General features: G+C 39.9%; 8 protein-coding genes across 8 annotated transcripts; 5 read left to right on the top strand and 3 right to left on the bottom strand.

Moving 5' to 3' along the window:
* Positions 1-603: 603 nt before the first annotated feature.
* On the top strand, positions 604-4398 carry Gasu_13910 (cytoplasmic linker associated protein). The gene has a single exon (XM_005707893.1). The coding sequence runs from the start codon at positions 625-627 to the stop codon at positions 4285-4287; it is 3663 nt and encodes a 1220-aa protein (XP_005707950.1). The 5' UTR covers positions 604-624; the 3' UTR covers positions 4288-4398.
* Positions 4399-4412: 14 nt separating this feature from the next.
* Positions 4413-6023, bottom strand: Gasu_13900 (arginine deiminase). Its single transcript, XM_005707892.1, has 3 exons — positions 5782-6023; positions 5010-5725; positions 4413-4946 (listed from the first exon to the last, which is right to left on the bottom strand). Exons 1-3 carry the CDS (start codon positions 5999-6001, stop codon positions 4578-4580), a joined length of 1305 nt encoding a protein of 434 aa, XP_005707949.1. The 5' UTR covers positions 6002-6023; the 3' UTR covers positions 4413-4577.
* A 140-nt stretch (positions 6024-6163) lies between these two features.
* On the top strand, positions 6164-7808 carry Gasu_13890 (putative heat shock protein). The gene has a single exon (XM_005707891.1). The coding sequence runs from the start codon at positions 6212-6214 to the stop codon at positions 7784-7786; it is 1575 nt and encodes a 524-aa protein (XP_005707948.1). The 5' UTR covers positions 6164-6211; the 3' UTR covers positions 7787-7808.
* A 4-nt stretch (positions 7809-7812) lies between these two features.
* Gasu_13880 (uncharacterized protein) lies at positions 7813-8363 on the bottom strand. The gene is made up of 3 exons (XM_005707890.1): positions 8165-8363; positions 8043-8119; positions 7813-7989 (listed from the first exon to the last, which is right to left on the bottom strand). Exons 1-3 carry the CDS (start codon positions 8356-8358, stop codon positions 7838-7840), a joined length of 423 nt encoding a protein of 140 aa, XP_005707947.1. The 5' UTR covers positions 8359-8363; the 3' UTR covers positions 7813-7837.
* Positions 8364-8373: 10 nt separating this feature from the next.
* Gasu_13870 (fructose-1,6-bisphosphatase I) lies at positions 8374-9550 on the top strand. The gene has a single exon (XM_005707889.1). It carries the CDS (start codon positions 8421-8423, stop codon positions 9468-9470), a length of 1050 nt encoding a protein of 349 aa, XP_005707946.1. The 5' UTR covers positions 8374-8420; the 3' UTR covers positions 9471-9550.
* Positions 9551-9763: 213 nt separating this feature from the next.
* On the top strand, positions 9764-11388 carry Gasu_13860 (uncharacterized protein). Its single transcript, XM_005707888.1, has 2 exons — positions 9764-9921; positions 9977-11388. Exons 1-2 carry the CDS (start codon positions 9772-9774, stop codon positions 11345-11347), a joined length of 1521 nt encoding a protein of 506 aa, XP_005707945.1. The 5' UTR covers positions 9764-9771; the 3' UTR covers positions 11348-11388.
* A 24-nt stretch (positions 11389-11412) lies between these two features.
* Positions 11413-13373, bottom strand: Gasu_13850 (uncharacterized protein). The gene is made up of 2 exons (XM_005707887.1): positions 12012-13373; positions 11413-11960 (listed from the first exon to the last, which is right to left on the bottom strand). Exons 1-2 carry the CDS (start codon positions 13343-13345, stop codon positions 11474-11476), a joined length of 1821 nt encoding a protein of 606 aa, XP_005707944.1. The 5' UTR covers positions 13346-13373; the 3' UTR covers positions 11413-11473.
* Positions 13374-13563: 190 nt separating this feature from the next.
* On the top strand, positions 13564-14718 carry Gasu_13840 (potassium channel tetramerization domain-like protein). The gene is made up of 5 exons (XM_005707886.1): positions 13564-13817; positions 13883-14011; positions 14061-14225; positions 14275-14412; positions 14473-14718. The coding sequence occupies exons 1-5, from the start codon at positions 13599-13601 to the stop codon at positions 14677-14679; spliced, it is 858 nt and encodes a 285-aa protein (XP_005707943.1). The 5' UTR covers positions 13564-13598; the 3' UTR covers positions 14680-14718.
* Positions 14719-14730: the final 12 nt, after the last annotated feature.

The raw sequence follows: 14730 nt of genomic DNA, 5'->3' as shown, positions 1-14730 counted from the left end.
TGTTTAAGTAAGAGAGCATTCTAAGCAGTCTTCAGTACTGTAGAATCTTTGTACAATAACTCTTTTATAATATCTACAGTTTTCAACAATTTTGCTGTATTGTTCGTAGGAGATAAGAAGGTATTGTCCAAATAGAAGTGAATATATAAATATATACTTCAACTGGTCACTAGAGTTTTGCAAGAGTTGTTTAAAGACACTTTAGAGAACGAAAAGTCCACAATACAGTTGTCTCAAGAAACAAGCCACTAAATAGATTAAACTAATAAGTTGTTCTTCGGAATTCACAATACTCTTATGTTTGGAAAGAAAAATGCCAAACTCAGCCACGTGGAAAAGGAACTTGATCATGGATCGATGGTGAGTTGTCTATGATTCCCATCGGATTTTCAAATTGCTATTTTGGGTAACTACTTCTTGGCTTGACGAAATGGACAGCATGGAAGATCCTTTCTTTGAGGTGGGGAAGACAATTAGCCACGTTGTGTACCGATAAGGGACATGAGAGCTCTGAAACTAAATACTTTTCAAATCTGCGCGCTTTTTGCAGACTGTCGTTTTGTAAAATTTTCGTACTCTAGTATTTTCGGAAATACTCTAGGCATCGTTACAAGCTGAAAGAAAATGGCAGCTAACGGTGGAACAGCTTTAAGAAACTTGGACAAATTTAGAAACAGAACTAAGAAAATTAATACAGTAACACCTCAACCGAACTACAATATAGCGAATCTTCCAAAGAGTCAAAATGAAATGGTTCACTTCTTGGAAAAGTTGGCTCAAGAGATGGCAGTGCAAAAGGACACAGAGTCAAGAGTACAAGCTCTACGAAAGCTGTGTGACCTGGTTTACCTGCTTGTGCAGTTGCATCAGCAAAATCATTCGTGGAGACAACGGTCGCCAACCAACAATGAACAGAATTCGGAAGAAACTCTCGAAGAAGATGCAAAGGATAATCTTGACGGAGAACAGTTATGGAGTGCCTTCTTAAATAACGCAAAGATATTGAGAAGTGCAATAAACTTTGCTGTTACTGACGACAAAGTGGCTATTGTGGCAAGAGAAGCCTGCGAAACAATGGTCACTCTAGCAACGCTTATAAAGGATGAACTTGCGGAGCCTTTGGCAGAACACTTGGTTGGATCTCTATGGAAAGCTTCCAATAGTAACGTCTCCGGCGTTTCAGAAGTTGCTGTCAAGGCTTTGAGGACTTTTATTCAATATGTTCAACATAGAAGATTGGTGAAAGCAGTGCTGAGTCTCTTTACAAATCAACCCATGACTTTACCAATGTCTCGCAACTTAGCAGCAGAGTTTGTCGGAAACATTCTCATCTATCAAAAAGTTACCGATGTTCAACCACATTTGGAAGAGATTGAGAAGATTATTGCGATAGGTTTGAAGGACAGTTCCTCTACGATAAAGACAACTTACCGAAAGAACTTTTGGTTGTTGGCAAAAATAATGCCCGAACAAGTGCAAGAGTGGGTTCACAAAGTGGATACGGTAGACTGGAGATCAGTGCAAGAGGCACGACCTGCAGAAGCTCCTTCGCTTGCATTTGGTTGCAGCACTTTACAGAAGCAGGGGAAAGCAAATGATCAATCACAGGGAGCAGTTAATACTGCTGGAGCTAGGAAAACAGCCACAAGGAAAACCACTCCTGTCAAGAATGTAGATGAGCGAGAAGGAAGTAGTGGGAGAAAAGGAAAAATTGAACGTAGTCAACCTACAAACACAACAGCTTCAAAGGCTTCAGTGCGACACACATCTAACTCTGGTACAGGTGCAAAAGAGAGAATGTCGGAGCCTGGTAAGACCAAGACTAACAGTAGAATAGTGGACAAAACTAATACAAGAGCATCACGAACCACAGTTCATACAGTTTCTTCATCTGCAAAAAGAATTTCAAACGACAGACGAAAGGAGTCGGATAACATTCCACAGAAACTTTCACTTCGACGCAAACAGGAAAAAGAGCAGCAGCAGAAAGAAGAGAATGCTGAAACCATAGAAGAGCCTAAGATAGACGAGAATGAAGAAGTTTCGGATGTGAAAGAGGACATTATAGAAATTCCAAAGGAACGAGAGGTTACTGAGCCTCCAATATTGTTGCTCTCAGAGCAACAAATATCGGAACACGCTTTAACTGAAGTCTTAGACAAGTTACATACTTTGATCGACGTAAATACCAAGGTCCAAATTATCCAAGCAATCGAGAGTTTTCTAGATACTGCGACAAAGGATATGGAGAAAGAAAAGGTTAACATTGTCACGAACAATCAAAATGATTCTTGTTGGATCAAGAAAGATGAGGATGATGAAGGAACAGTCGATATCCTGCATTTCGTTCCGCTAGTCGTTAATATTATTGCCAAGTATCTTCAAGACGAAAACGAAAAGTTGTTGGTTCCCGCGATGAAGGCGCTGACAAAACTTTTCCAAATATTTTCATTTCAAGAACTTCGACAGCATAATCGTAAACTTGAAAAGGGCTATTGTTCCTTGGAACAAACTCTTCGTGAAAATTCTGTTTTATTACAAAAGATATTTGAGAAATCTGGGGATTCCAATGGTTTCATAGCAAGCACTGCGACAACAGTGTTGGAAGAAATGGAACTTGCTATTCCATTCTTTCCATTGTTGTTGGAGTTGATAAGCCAATCTTGCTTACGACAGTGTTACAATCGCGACCTATCGGTGAAAGTTATTTTACAAGCTTTAATATATATAAAAGCAGCTATACAGAAAAATCGGAAGCAGCTGAATAGTTATTTTCGAGAGAATGCTGCTGAAAACTCTGATGTTGCATCGATAATAGAATTGTTAGTGAAAGATGTTGGTCCCCATGCTGGAGGTAAATCAGCCGAGTTGCGCAGAGCAGCTTGTGATGTTTTCATGGAATTGGAAGAAGTGCCAACTGTCTTACTGGAACAAGTGGCCATTGAAAGAGATGAAGGCAAGCATCTTCATTTGTTACAGAGGCTAGGTTTGATTGCGAGTTCAGTAAATACAGCGCAAGAGAAGTTAGATTTGGAGACTCCAAATTTTGCAAATAATCATTATGATAAACAAAAGGATGAACCGCAAAACCAAAATCTTTATGGCAGTTTTCCGCCACGTAAAGAAAGTTGTGAAATGAATTCAGACACTTCTGACTGGCCAAAGACAAAAAATGAAGAAGTTATGAAAACCGAAAATGATCAAGGTACAACAAACCTTACAGCGAAAACGTCCAAAAGTATGAAGCCAGCAATTCCATTGGAAGATACTTTTCACTCCCAGTTTGAAGCTCTAAAAGAAAAATGGATGCGAAACAAAGAGCACAATGATAATGAAGGGAAGGAGGAGTCGGAGGCAATAGAAAGCAACAGAGCATTGGAACAACACAACGAGGTTATCTCTGCCTCGAATGACTTGGAAAGTCTGCAAACTACCCAAGTTTCTGATATTGATACCAATGGAGAGGCATTGAATACCCACTTGACTACCAGTTCATCGAATCTGACGGAAGAAGAACAAGTACACGTTAATGAAAATGAAACACAAAATGGCGAAACTGACAAGGTGAACTCGACTAGTTGCATGGATCAGGCAACTGAAATTGACATGATTTCACAGGCTGTTGACCCTGTCAACCTTCCCAATCTCCTTAGTAGTCAACTCTTTATTAAGAACATTGCTCATAGATTAAGTACGATAAACAGAGAGGATGAAAAGGAGTGCTCAATGACTTTGACGGAAATAAGAGAACAACTCCAAATTGAAGAAAATATTTTAGGAGTATCTGAAATATATGATCTCCTGATCATGTTTTTATTATTTTCGAGAGAAAAGATTTCGTCTAATGAGACCAATTATCTGTTGGATATGGAGTTCCTTTGGCAAATGAACTTTCGCGACTTGTGGAAAAGAAGTGCTCCAGCGGATTGTTTGGAAGCTTTGGACTTGTTTTGTTGGCAAGTGGATGATCCTTCTAGCAATCTGAGCAGATTTGATTCCTTCTTGCAAGGTCCGAGCAAAGCGTTTGAAATGAAAATGTTGTTTCAAGGAATTGAACATGCTCTAAAAGTTCTTGAACAACCATGGGAGTCGATAACTGCATCTCAACAAGAACAAATTGAGCGTCTCAAACCTGCTATCTTGAATGCTCTTCAACGCGAAACTTGCCTTGAGATAAAACAGGCTGCACACAAATGTGTACAGGAAACTAAGGACAGACTGAGAGATAAACAGGAAAGTCTACCTTTTCTTGAATGGTGCAGAAAGCTTAATTTGACTGTTGCCTAGTAAGTTTTGCCAGTCACTTTTTTTTCTGGAGAAGGACAGAATTGCCTTAGATAGTATACTCCATCTTTTAGGAGTCCGTATATTCTTTTTCAACTGACACTTAATTTGGTTTTAAGAATTCTTTTTTGTGTCTATAAAGTAGTACGTGGTCTGTTTGTTCTTTTACTGCTGCATAGTTTAGATTGGTTTTGGGTCCTTGAAATTCCAAAGTCAGGAGAATATAGATTCACACAAAAATATTTTCACAATTCTATCCATGCTAGTGCTTCTCTTCCAGTTCCAATCTATTTCTAGGCATTGTTTCCTATGTAATCACCCCATGCAGTAGGTACTTGTCTTCGAGGAGAAGAATCAAGTTCATTATGGAAGCCATCCCATTTTTCACACGAACCAGTTACATCGCGATACACTACTTGAGATGCACAGTGTGCTGCACCATACATGGCTGTGATAGCAGACATGTTTATAAATTCCACATTACCATCGAAACAAGGAGCCTTTGCAATTCTACGTGCAGTTGTAGGATGAACGGCAACTATATTCTTATTTCCCAAATTCAATACATTACATCCATACTGTAGTTGTTCTTTGGCAGGTATAAAAATGATAGAAAGGCCTTCACCTCTCAAATATTCTGAAAATTCAATATTGCTTCTTTCCTATGATTGATAACAGGACTCTCATCAGCTTGTGAAACTCTCTTTTCGAGCCTTTATACTTACAAGTGCATATTGTCCATTTTCCTTCTTCACATACTCATCGACTTGTCTCAAAATGGGGTTATTCTTTCCAACCATATCTTCATACAACAACACACAGTCTGGACTTAGTATATTGAATACGCAATCCAAATGCATTCTATCTTGGTTTCTATCATAATCATCGCGCACCACCGCTACTCGTCGTGTACCAAACAAATCTTTTTTCAACATATATTCAACAGCATTCATATCGGTTCTCAATCCTACACCAATAAAACAAAGGTCATCTCCAGCTGGAAAAAAGTCCCCGCCTTCTAAATGTGCAGGTGCAGGTATGCGGTCGATGGTTGGAAACCCCATTTTTCTGAAACAAAACTCCATCACGTTGACCTCGTGTTCGCGTTGAACGCTACTGGGTCTTCCTAATACGATACCTTTTCTAGTTGTCACTTGTTGGTCTCTGGTGAATACCAAATTGGTAAGTGGTTGAAACGAATAGGAAGCAGATACACCGGTGTCTCTAGTGGAGTGGGTGATAGTCACCGTTGGAAAAGTTTTCACGATATCTGTCAATTGGTCCGAAGACATGGCTTCCAAAACTAAGCGCTTGTACTCTTCACTTATGTAATATTCACCGCCCAACGCTTTAAACCTTTCCAAACACTCGGGTTCCGCTCGATAGATGAGTGACTTGGCTGCTAATTCTTCCAAATCCATGCGCGCGTTCACACTGGTTTCTTTAAGGAGGGGAACAAAGATAAGTTCACAAGTGTTTAGGGGATAAGATAGTTACCTGTATCGTGGGCAAGCACTTCGGATACTTCCAGAGTCTTTATTCCTTGTCTTTTCAACAAAGCACGAAACGCCTGATGTTGGTCAATGGCTTGTTTCAAATTGACTGGTTGAGCATATAAAGCACCTGCAGGATGTAAAGCACCCATAAACTTGGGTAAAGAAGGACAACAAAGGAAGATAACTTTTGCAGAGTCGTTTTCATGACTTTGACCACTCATCGTCATTTTCCCCCTCCCAAATATTTCTCTAAAAGAGGGAAGAACGAGATGAGTTGAAGTGTGGAAAAGAATATAAATAGGTATGTTGATTTACTTAAAAAATTGCCATAACATATAAACGTGAAATGGATGGGAATGATTGAGTTTCATGAAGATAGAATAGTAAAGGAGATTGAATAATGAGATACTATTGAAGATCAGGAAAGAGAAATGAACAGCCCATTGAGTTTCCTGATCTTTGGAAAGCTGTGTATGAAAAAGAGCAACTATGAAATACCTGTTATAAAGTTACGTAAGAATACTCCTCCTAGTCGATGGGCACAAGTGATTCCTCGTCGTCAATGTTGTTGTTCAAAGAGGTCTTTTGTAACAGAACCCTATTTTCGCCTCAAAGTTCCCCTTGTTATGGTCAGTCAGACACAAGAAGAAAACAAAGACCCATATTCTGTGTTGGGAGTGGATTCTACGGCTTCTGCAGACGATATTCGAAAGGCATATGTAGAACTCTCAAAGACTGCGCATCCAGATGTCCATAGGAAAGGGGAAGTACAAGTAGATAGTAAGCCAACCTTCCATTCCTTAAAAGAGGCGTACGACATATTGAAGGAACCAAGACTTCGAAAGATATATGACTCTTTGGGTTGGGAAGGCATTTATGCAGTTCGCAGGAAACAAACCAGACCATCTTCACAGGACAGTGATCAAGATGACAATTTCGTTGCAGTGGAAGACTCAGCTTGGGCTGATTATATAGCTGGTGAAATAACTACAGATACTCCTCTGTTGGAAGAAGCAATGGCAAATTCCGTCGGAGTTTCTACAGACGCCTGTCCTCGTAGTGTGGAAGAGGCAGTTTACAATATTCTATATCATGAGAACAGTGGTTATCGTTACTATGCACTTTGGTGGATATCCAAAAATAGAGTTGTAGAAGCAGAGGAAGCCCTAGTACTTGTTTTACAAACTTCTCAAGAACAAACTGCTTTAGGAGGTTATCCATTGAAAAGAAGGGCAGCAATTGCTTTAGGCAACATTGGGTCTGTCAAGGCCATCGTTCCATTGTCCAATATATTATCCCAAACCTCTGATTCCTTTTTAAGGTATCGTTGTGCAGAAGCTTTGGCAACGATTGCTAGAATTCAGGGTTCTCAATATTTCCCTAGTTGTGTAGTGAATGTGCTTGTGGATATATTGACAAAAGAGTGGAAAAGCTTTCAACAAGATGATATATTATCAAGAGATGGTACACACAACCAAATGTTTCAATTGGAACATCTTTCGCAGGACGTTCGTGAGAAATTGGAGAATATATTTCAACAAAGGAAACGTAACGAAATGAGACAAAGAAGAATGACACATACTCCCAACTTGGGTGTTGGACCTGAGTATTTAGAATATCCTTTGGAATGGTGTTTGAAAGCCTTGGGCTTTTTACATGCCAATGAGCATCTGTCATTGATCAAGTCATACACAGAACATCCTATTCCCTTGGTGAAATATGCAGCATATAAAGCACTCTATCAATGCACAGGCGAGATTTCCTATTTACAACCTTTATTAAGTGCTTTAGGCTTTGGTGAGGAACATCACTACACCCAAAGAGTGTTGATTAGAGACTTGGGTGAAGTTGGTTATTTACCTGCCGCTAAAGAAATTGCTGCTTGTCCTATGGTGGAAAACAGCTTTAAGCTGTTTGCTTTAAGAAAATTGGCTTCCTGTGCAGGCTACGACTTATCCCAACCAGATATGGTTGGCTTATTGAACCAATTAGACGACATGCTGTAACAATTGTTGCCATTTCAAAGTATCTCGTTATCGATTCTCTATACAGGGTGACTAAATTTTACTAGCCAACCGCTGTTTCTCTTCCAAGGTTCGAGGAAAGCGCCAAATGTTTCCTTCTCGAATAAAATTTTCTCTCAGCACTTTTTGGTTTGTCCTGTTCTTCACAAACCTTGTTGCATAAGCATATTTCCAGTCTATTCGGCCTATATCGAGCGTGCCTTTACAAGAACTATCCCTAACACCAACCTCTACTTACCTTCATGAATATAGATTTCTGGGGGCATTTTTCTACCAAAATCTCTATAGAAAGCATTCCTCCATAAGTGAGCATCACTATTCCGAGAGTAAATAAAAAAGAGGTGAAGATTGGGTAGGTACCTTGTTGCTTGAACAAAAGCTTTGGAGGAGACGGCAATTTGTAATTTGGCAAGTTCATATCCAGGAAGATAGGAACATATACGAAGCAAAGTGTCTAAAGGAAGCGATAAGAGAGATGGATAACAAGTATAGTGGACTTCTTCTTGTGGAAGAGACAACCAACTTGGCTTAGTATCGTCTTTGAACCACCTCATCCACCCATCGATTTTGGGTTTCCAAACATTTTCTACCACAAAGCAAAAGAAGCAGCGAGATTATGTCGCAACATACAAAAGTTGCTCCACCAACAGGTTTAGAGGAAACAGACTCTGTAACACTCACACGCTTTGTTCTACACGAACAACGCAAACACCCAGAGTCACAAGGAGATTTAACCTTGTTGTTGACTTCCGTCCAACTGGCTTGTAAGGTAACAGACTCTTGTGTGAGAAAAGCAGGTATTGCTAAACTTTATGGTTTGGCTGGAGGAGGTAACGTCTCTGGGGACTTGCAACAAAAGCTGGATGTTATCTCCAACGAAACTTTCAAAGTTAATATTGAAAGTAGTCAAAAGGTAGCAGTGATGGTCTCAGAAGAGGAGGAACTGCCTATTGTCGTGGAAAAGCATAATCGTGGAAAATATGGAATCGCTTTTGATCCTCTCGATGGCTCTTCTAATATCGACTCCAATGTTACCATCGGAAGTATTTTTAGCATATTCCACCTCCCAGACGCTGAAAATATTCAAACGACAGAAGATGCAGCAAGACAAATCATGCAACCAGGTAGAAAGATAGTAGCTGCTGGATATGCAATGTATGGAAGTGCAACCAACCTCGTACTGTCTTTCGGTAATGGAGTTCATGGTTTTACGTTGGATCCGTCTCTTGGAGAATTTGTGTTGACTCATCCCAATATTAGAATTCCTCGTCGTGGTAAAATATATTCCGTGAATGAGGGAAACTGTAAAAATTGGGACAAATCGGTGACTCAGTATATTCATTCGTTGAAGTTTCCTTCTGAAGGTAAATCTCCTTATTCTTTGAGATACATTGGTTCCATGGTAGCAGATGTCCATCGTACTTTGCTGTATGGAGGAATATTTTGCTATCCCGCAGATAAAAAGAATCCTAATGGGAAACTTCGTTTGCTATATGAAGGAGCTCCTATGGCCTTCTTAATGGAGCAAGCTGGGGGAAAGGCATCTACTGGAACCGAAAATATTCTTGATATTCAACCACACTCTATACATCAAAGAACTCCCGTTTTCATGGGTAGTTATGAAGATGTTTGTGACTTGGAGTCGTTTTGCAAGTCTGCTTCTTAAATAAACTTTGTGATAGGATTTGTTGGATTTCTTTGTTTTCTCAAGATGAAAATACAGAGCATAAAAATTTATTCAAATGCTTATTTCTTTTTGTCTCTTTATATACAAAGCTTTTCTTTGTCTTCTTGAATAGATCGATGAAGGAATGTCCCGTGGTCCTTGTCTGGTAAAGGGGAGGAAATGACGTGTTTAATGATCCGCATTTCTCGTGACTTGTTCATGTTGAATTGATCATTCGCAGTGACTGGAACAGACACACACACACACACACACAAAGAGAGAGAGAGAGAGAGAGAGAGAAATGAGCAGCTCAGGCAGTTCCACAATAAGAAATAGCCAGGAAATTCCGGTCACTACTGCTCTCATAAATGATGCTATAAAGCAAGAGAAACGAACTATGGGAGCCAAGCAATTGAGTCCAAAAAAGATGGGCTTGGCTGCCTATTTGGAGGTAAATAGATATTCGCATGTATCCATATACGTTGGGTTTGAAAGAAATAAAATAGGCCTTGAGAACGGATAGAGTGCCTTGTTTATTTTTCTATCATGCAGACGCAATGGCAGTAGCTATTGCTGGAGACTGGACTGATTGGAAAACAATTCACTTACAGAGAGAAGAAAACACTGGAGTAAATGGAGTGATCATTGACGTTCCTGTTGGGACACATATTTATAAGTTTGTAGCTGATCTCGGAAACAATGAAGAGCAAACAAGACAGTATCTACAATATGGATGGCAATATAGTCACGTCACTGGGGGAAATGAAAATGTCCTTGAAAGTCCATATATGGTGATTGTAATAGAAAAGCCTCCGCCTCCGAGAGGAATGAGAAGAATAAGCTCATCTACCAATGATGGTAGAACTGTGCAAAGACTCTCTCCAAGAGGCTGTTTATGGCTGGTCTTTGCAGCATGTTTGGGTTGCGCTATTGGAATTGCTTTGGGAGTTATTCATGCTGCAAGAACTGCAGACTACAATACATTGAGTAACCGAACAGTACCTACAAGTGGACAGCTGTTTGAAACTCCTTTGCCAACAAGAAACTCAGCAGTTGCTCTGGTAGCTTCTTTATACTTACAATTAAGTTGCACACTATTACTCTTTGTTTTAATGACAGAAGACTACGGAATTCCAGGTCTCGTTGCAACCATTTCTTTTGGAGTCACAATGATATTTTCCATAACGGGTGCCGCGTTGGATGGATATACAACAAAACTGTATATAGAACAATATCACAAATTGAGCTTTTATATCATTGGCTTGTTGATATGTGATGTCTTAGGATTGTTAGATGCAATTGCGAATGCCATTCTTTCTTATGTACTTTTATGGCTGCAACGTGGAAACGCTAGAAGAAGAACACTCACAAAGGCAGAAATAACTTATTTATTACTTGCTATTGCGAGTTATTTCTTAGCGGACGTGTCCATGTCTGTTCGGGCACCTTTTGTATCCTTGGAAAATCCTCTACATTTCAACGGTACCAGTATACCAGGCACTTATCCAAATAACCAACAAGGACTATCCTATAGCCCTGAGCCATTTGCAAATAGTGTAGTGGGAATCATGACTACGGTTCTGGCTGTTATCGTTGCTTTGATCATCGAGTCATTGATGGTCTTTCAAATGTTTTCTCATGACTCCCGTGCCGTAGGATTTCGAATAGCATTCATGGTTAACTGTGCAATTCTTGGCATCTTTTATTTGATTGTTGCAGGTTTGGATATCAAAAGTTTGTTGAGTGCCGTAAGTTATCAAGGGAAACAACTTGGTTTTACTTCCATCGAAGCTTTGGTTGCATTGGATTTTGTAGGATGTGCTTTGGCAATTGCACAATCAGTATGTTTCGGAGTAATGAAGCCAAAAAACAAATAAAAATATATCAGTTGAAATGATTATCGAAAAAATTCTTTTGTCCATGAGCAACTCCAATTTCTTTCAATAAGAATTCTTCATTTATTGCTTCGTTTATACAAGGTTCCGATCAAATTGTTCATTTAGTTACATGAACGATCCTTCCAAATGCTCAATACCATCTTTCAATAAAGACATGGATGAATCTCCGTCTTTCTGAGATGACTTTAAAGTTTGCGCAATCAGAGCTTGCTCCAAGTCTTCCGCATAAACCGCCTTTTTACGATGAGCTATTTGCGAAGTAGTATGGACCAAGGATGAAGGATACATTTTCATATTCTGCTCTAAACTCGAATCTTTCTGACAGCGAGAAATGCTATTCGAATGTCCTTGTCCTCCACCAAGAAGATTCAGTAGCAAATGACTAGAGTCCGTGTGTTGGTGAACACCATTATTTGTGCCAATAGGTCGATTCCATACAGGACTATGATATTTCGCATCCTGAGTCGACCCAGCAGATTCTACCCCAATAGAGTTAGATGGAGTCTTTATCTTTGCATCACAAATAGCGGGATCAATTAAAGCTATGGGAGGAGCTATGGCACGTTTCCAGGTCTTGCTGAAATCATTATTTCTATCGGGAGATGAACAGGACAAGTCCTTGAGCGAAACAAGGCTCACTGACCTGTCATTCCATCCATTCTGCTGTTGAAAGTTTCCTTCCATCACTGGGCTGCTTTGACTCAAAAGTGCATCGGAAGACTCTGAATAAGTATGTGGTTGAGCTTCATTGTCACAATGAAGTACACGCCCTCCTGTTGCATGATGCATGTTAGTCTTTTTGGAAAGCGTCCTTTTGCGGACGGAAGCCAAGAAAGAATCTATGTTTTTCTCCAACTCAACTGGAGCAGTTCTTTGACTATGCTGTGAGTTTGGAAGAATAGTTTGTTCTTGTGAAGCTGGTTCATCCAACTCTTCTGTCCATTTTGTGACCCGACTCTGTTTCACTGAACTTGAGGTACTTATAGAGTGATCGTAAGGCAAGTTCATGAGCAAGCCTGGTGTCAAGACTATTCTTTCGATGTCTTCATCTTCAACGGTTACTTCGCTGCTATTGGAAATCAATGGCTCAGTACTCAACTCAAAAGTAACATTATTTGCTGTCGTTTTCAACTTTGGAGTTTCAGTTTCTGATATATTGCCGTTCCTTTCTTTTGTAGAGTCCGAGCAAGCAGAGTTTCTTTGAACAACAGCAAGTACGTTCTCCATAACTTTGCGTACATTTTCTCGAATAAAATAAGTCCGGGATAGATCAACTAAAAAACTCATGGACTCTGGGACCTCAGTTTGGTTCCATTCCTTTAAAAGAAGACTGTGAGGTCGTTGAAAAGAAACGTTTTCATCTGGACCCTTCGCAAATCTTCCACCTTTTTCTAGAAAAGTAGATTGAAAAACACCTTCCTTTGTCCTCTCTGACAAGTGACCAGCAAAATGTGCTTTTTCTGCATGTCTATCTAACTTCTCTTCTGTTCTCAGGCCCAGCTTCTCAAAGCCCGGAGGAATCTTCTGTAGTTGAGGAGCCGCACTAGAAAAAGTTTCTGCTCTTCCAGAAGAACCTCTGCGCTTATTTCTTTCGTTATGGGAACGTGTTGTATTTGTAGCAACCTCTTGTTTCGGTTTTCTTTCCACACTTCGATCTTGGGTCGTTCCATCACTAGCTTTGGTACCTACAAACTTGTCGTTCCCTATGAATCTGTCAGTTTCTACGGATTCTCGGAGCTTTCCATCAGGACGTTCTTCAATAGGTTCGTCATTTGTTGTTCTCTTCTGCCGTTCCCCCTTTCCTGTAAGCGTTTCTAGTACAGAGGTTACCGTTTTGTGCAGCAACTTGCACTCTTCTAGCTCCCTTTCATAACCAGGAAGCACGTGGACATTTCTGTTCTGTAATAGCCAGCCAATAGGATAGAAATATCTTTCCCTGTTGTTAAACGACTCCTTGAAGCTGCCGTTGATACTCATGAGCCTAACCAAACTCTTGAAAATCCCAATTCTCTGTTGTTCCTTTACCTCTGAAATTCTTCCAAAAGCCAAGTGGAAAACTGAATTCTATTCTTTCTTCTCAATGATCATGGAAAACATAAACACTTGAAAGTTTTTGTACCTTTTCATTTGATTGTTCAGAAATGTTGAAAATTTGCTAGTCGTGAAGAGAAAAATGCCATCGTCTCAGCAAAATAAAAGGCGCCAATCATGAATGTTATGCAAAGAGTGAATGACTACGACAAATCGACAAGTAGTGTTGATCGTCTCAGGTCAAGAGTTTTGTACAACCAACACTGTACTTGAGAAAAGTAGTTGGCTACTGAACCCTAAAACTGCTTCTACTTTGGTATCCAACGAGTTTGTCACGAGAGAGGATGAAGCTTCAAATACTCCAGTCCGCGTGTGTCTCAATCAACTTGGATTGGACTTGGACCCCGAGTTTTTTCGAGTATGATATTGTTTCTGGTGTCTACACAGTTGCTTTTTTAACAAATGTGTGTGTGCTTTTGGTAGGTATGTTTGAATTTTGTTCGGTATCAGTGCTTGGTTTGCAGTGAAGAAGAGAATCTTGATGGCGTTTTGCTTACCGCAAAACAGCTAAAGTTGTTCGACTTGGTTCGAGTTATAGAAAAGAAAAGGGAGGTATAGATTTCTCAAAGTCCTTCGTTCTCCGTGTCTTTAATGTTTCTAGGATAATAGAAAGTCAGCCGAAGACGTGAGACGTCGGCAACTTTTAAACATGTTTAACTTTACAGGATGGTTGCACGCGGAAACGTTGAAGGAGGTCAACTATAATTGTCGTCCAGTTCAGGCTTCAGAGGTGGATTTTAGTGGACTAGATTTAAGTTTTGTTCAGGTAAGTTGCGCGCGGTGATAAAATGTGTAAGGTATCCAAAATACTATAGGCACCTGGAGAAGCTTTTACTGGTATGAATCGATCGAACTTTCGCAAAGCAAACTTTAGCAACTGTAGACTTTATGGAGCCAATTTTCGTGGAGCTGACTTGTCTTATGCTTGTCTTCGTAATGCAGACTTGAGAAAGGTGGGTCCATAGCTGTCAATGTTTTCACGAGTAGAATTCCAAACTATTTTCAATGGTTAGGCTGATTTTCGTGATACTATTCTGGTTGGAGCTGACTTGTGTGGATGTCAAGTGGAACATGCCAATTTTATTGGCTGTAGTTTTGATGGAGCGAAAATGGAAAAGTTGGTCGGTGTGGAACGTTCGACAATCCACGCTGCGATGCATAGCAAACTGAATGAAAAGCCACTTGCTACTCAGAAAAAGTGGTACACTCCTTGGACATAGAATCTTTCTTTGCTTTCATGGTGCGATAACTTGTGAGACAAAAGAAGCATA

The sequence above is a fragment of the Galdieria sulphuraria genome (genome assembly GCF_000341285.1).
Source record: "Galdieria sulphuraria unplaced genomic scaffold scaf_8, whole genome shotgun sequence".
Classification (NCBI taxonomy): domain Eukaryota; phylum Rhodophyta; class Bangiophyceae; order Galdieriales; family Galdieriaceae; genus Galdieria; species Galdieria sulphuraria.
Note: the sequence above shows the minus strand (reverse complement) of the source record. Positions and strands in the feature narration are given on the sequence as shown.

Excerpts from the sequence above, each read along its gene's own strand:
- Gasu_13850 (XM_005707887.1), bottom strand. The coding sequence starts at position 13,345 with ATGAGTATCAACGGCAGCTTCAAGGAGTCGTTTAACAACAGGGAAAGA. Across the intron at positions 11,961-12,011 it reads CAGAATGGATGGAATGACAG|AAATAATGATTTCAGCAAGA; the intron begins GTCAGTGAGCCT and ends ATCTCCCGATAG.
- Gasu_13910 (XM_005707893.1), top strand. The coding sequence starts at position 625 with ATGGCAGCTAACGGTGGAACAGCTTTAAGAAACTTGGACAAATTTAGA.
- Gasu_13880 (XM_005707890.1), bottom strand. The coding sequence starts at position 8,358 with ATGAGGTGGTTCAAAGACGATACTAAGCCAAGTTGGTTGTCTCTTCCA. Across the intron at positions 8,120-8,164 it reads GCTTTTGTTCAAGCAACAAG|TGATGCTCACTTATGGAGGA; the intron begins GTACCTACCCAA and ends CTCTCGGAATAG. Across the intron at positions 7,990-8,042 it reads AGAAATCTATATTCATGAAG|GCCGAATAGACTGGAAATAT; the intron begins GTAAGTAGAGGT and ends CGCTCGATATAG.
- Gasu_13890 (XM_005707891.1), top strand. The coding sequence starts at position 6,212 with ATGAACAGCCCATTGAGTTTCCTGATCTTTGGAAAGCTGTGTATGAAA.
- Gasu_13900 (XM_005707892.1), bottom strand. The coding sequence starts at position 6,001 with ATGAGTGGTCAAAGTCATGAAAACGACTCTGCAAAAGTTATCTTCCTT. Across the intron at positions 5,726-5,781 it reads AGTGCTTGCCCACGATACAG|AAACCAGTGTGAACGCGCGC; the intron begins GTAACTATCTTA and ends CCCTCCTTAAAG. Across the intron at positions 4,947-5,009 it reads AAAATGGACAATATGCACTT|GAAAGAAGCAATATTGAATT; the intron begins GTAAGTATAAAG and ends TATCAATCATAG.
- Gasu_13870 (XM_005707889.1), top strand. The coding sequence starts at position 8,421 with ATGTCGCAACATACAAAAGTTGCTCCACCAACAGGTTTAGAGGAAACA.
- Gasu_13860 (XM_005707888.1), top strand. The coding sequence starts at position 9,772 with ATGAGCAGCTCAGGCAGTTCCACAATAAGAAATAGCCAGGAAATTCCG. Across the intron at positions 9,922-9,976 it reads GCTTGGCTGCCTATTTGGAG|GCCTTGAGAACGGATAGAGT; the intron begins GTAAATAGATAT and ends GAAATAAAATAG.
- Gasu_13840 (XM_005707886.1), top strand. The coding sequence starts at position 13,599 with ATGACTACGACAAATCGACAAGTAGTGTTGATCGTCTCAGGTCAAGAG. Across the intron at positions 14,226-14,274 it reads TAGATTTAAGTTTTGTTCAG|GCACCTGGAGAAGCTTTTAC; the intron begins GTAAGTTGCGCG and ends AAAATACTATAG. Across the intron at positions 14,413-14,472 it reads GTAATGCAGACTTGAGAAAG|GCTGATTTTCGTGATACTAT; the intron begins GTGGGTCCATAG and ends TTCAATGGTTAG.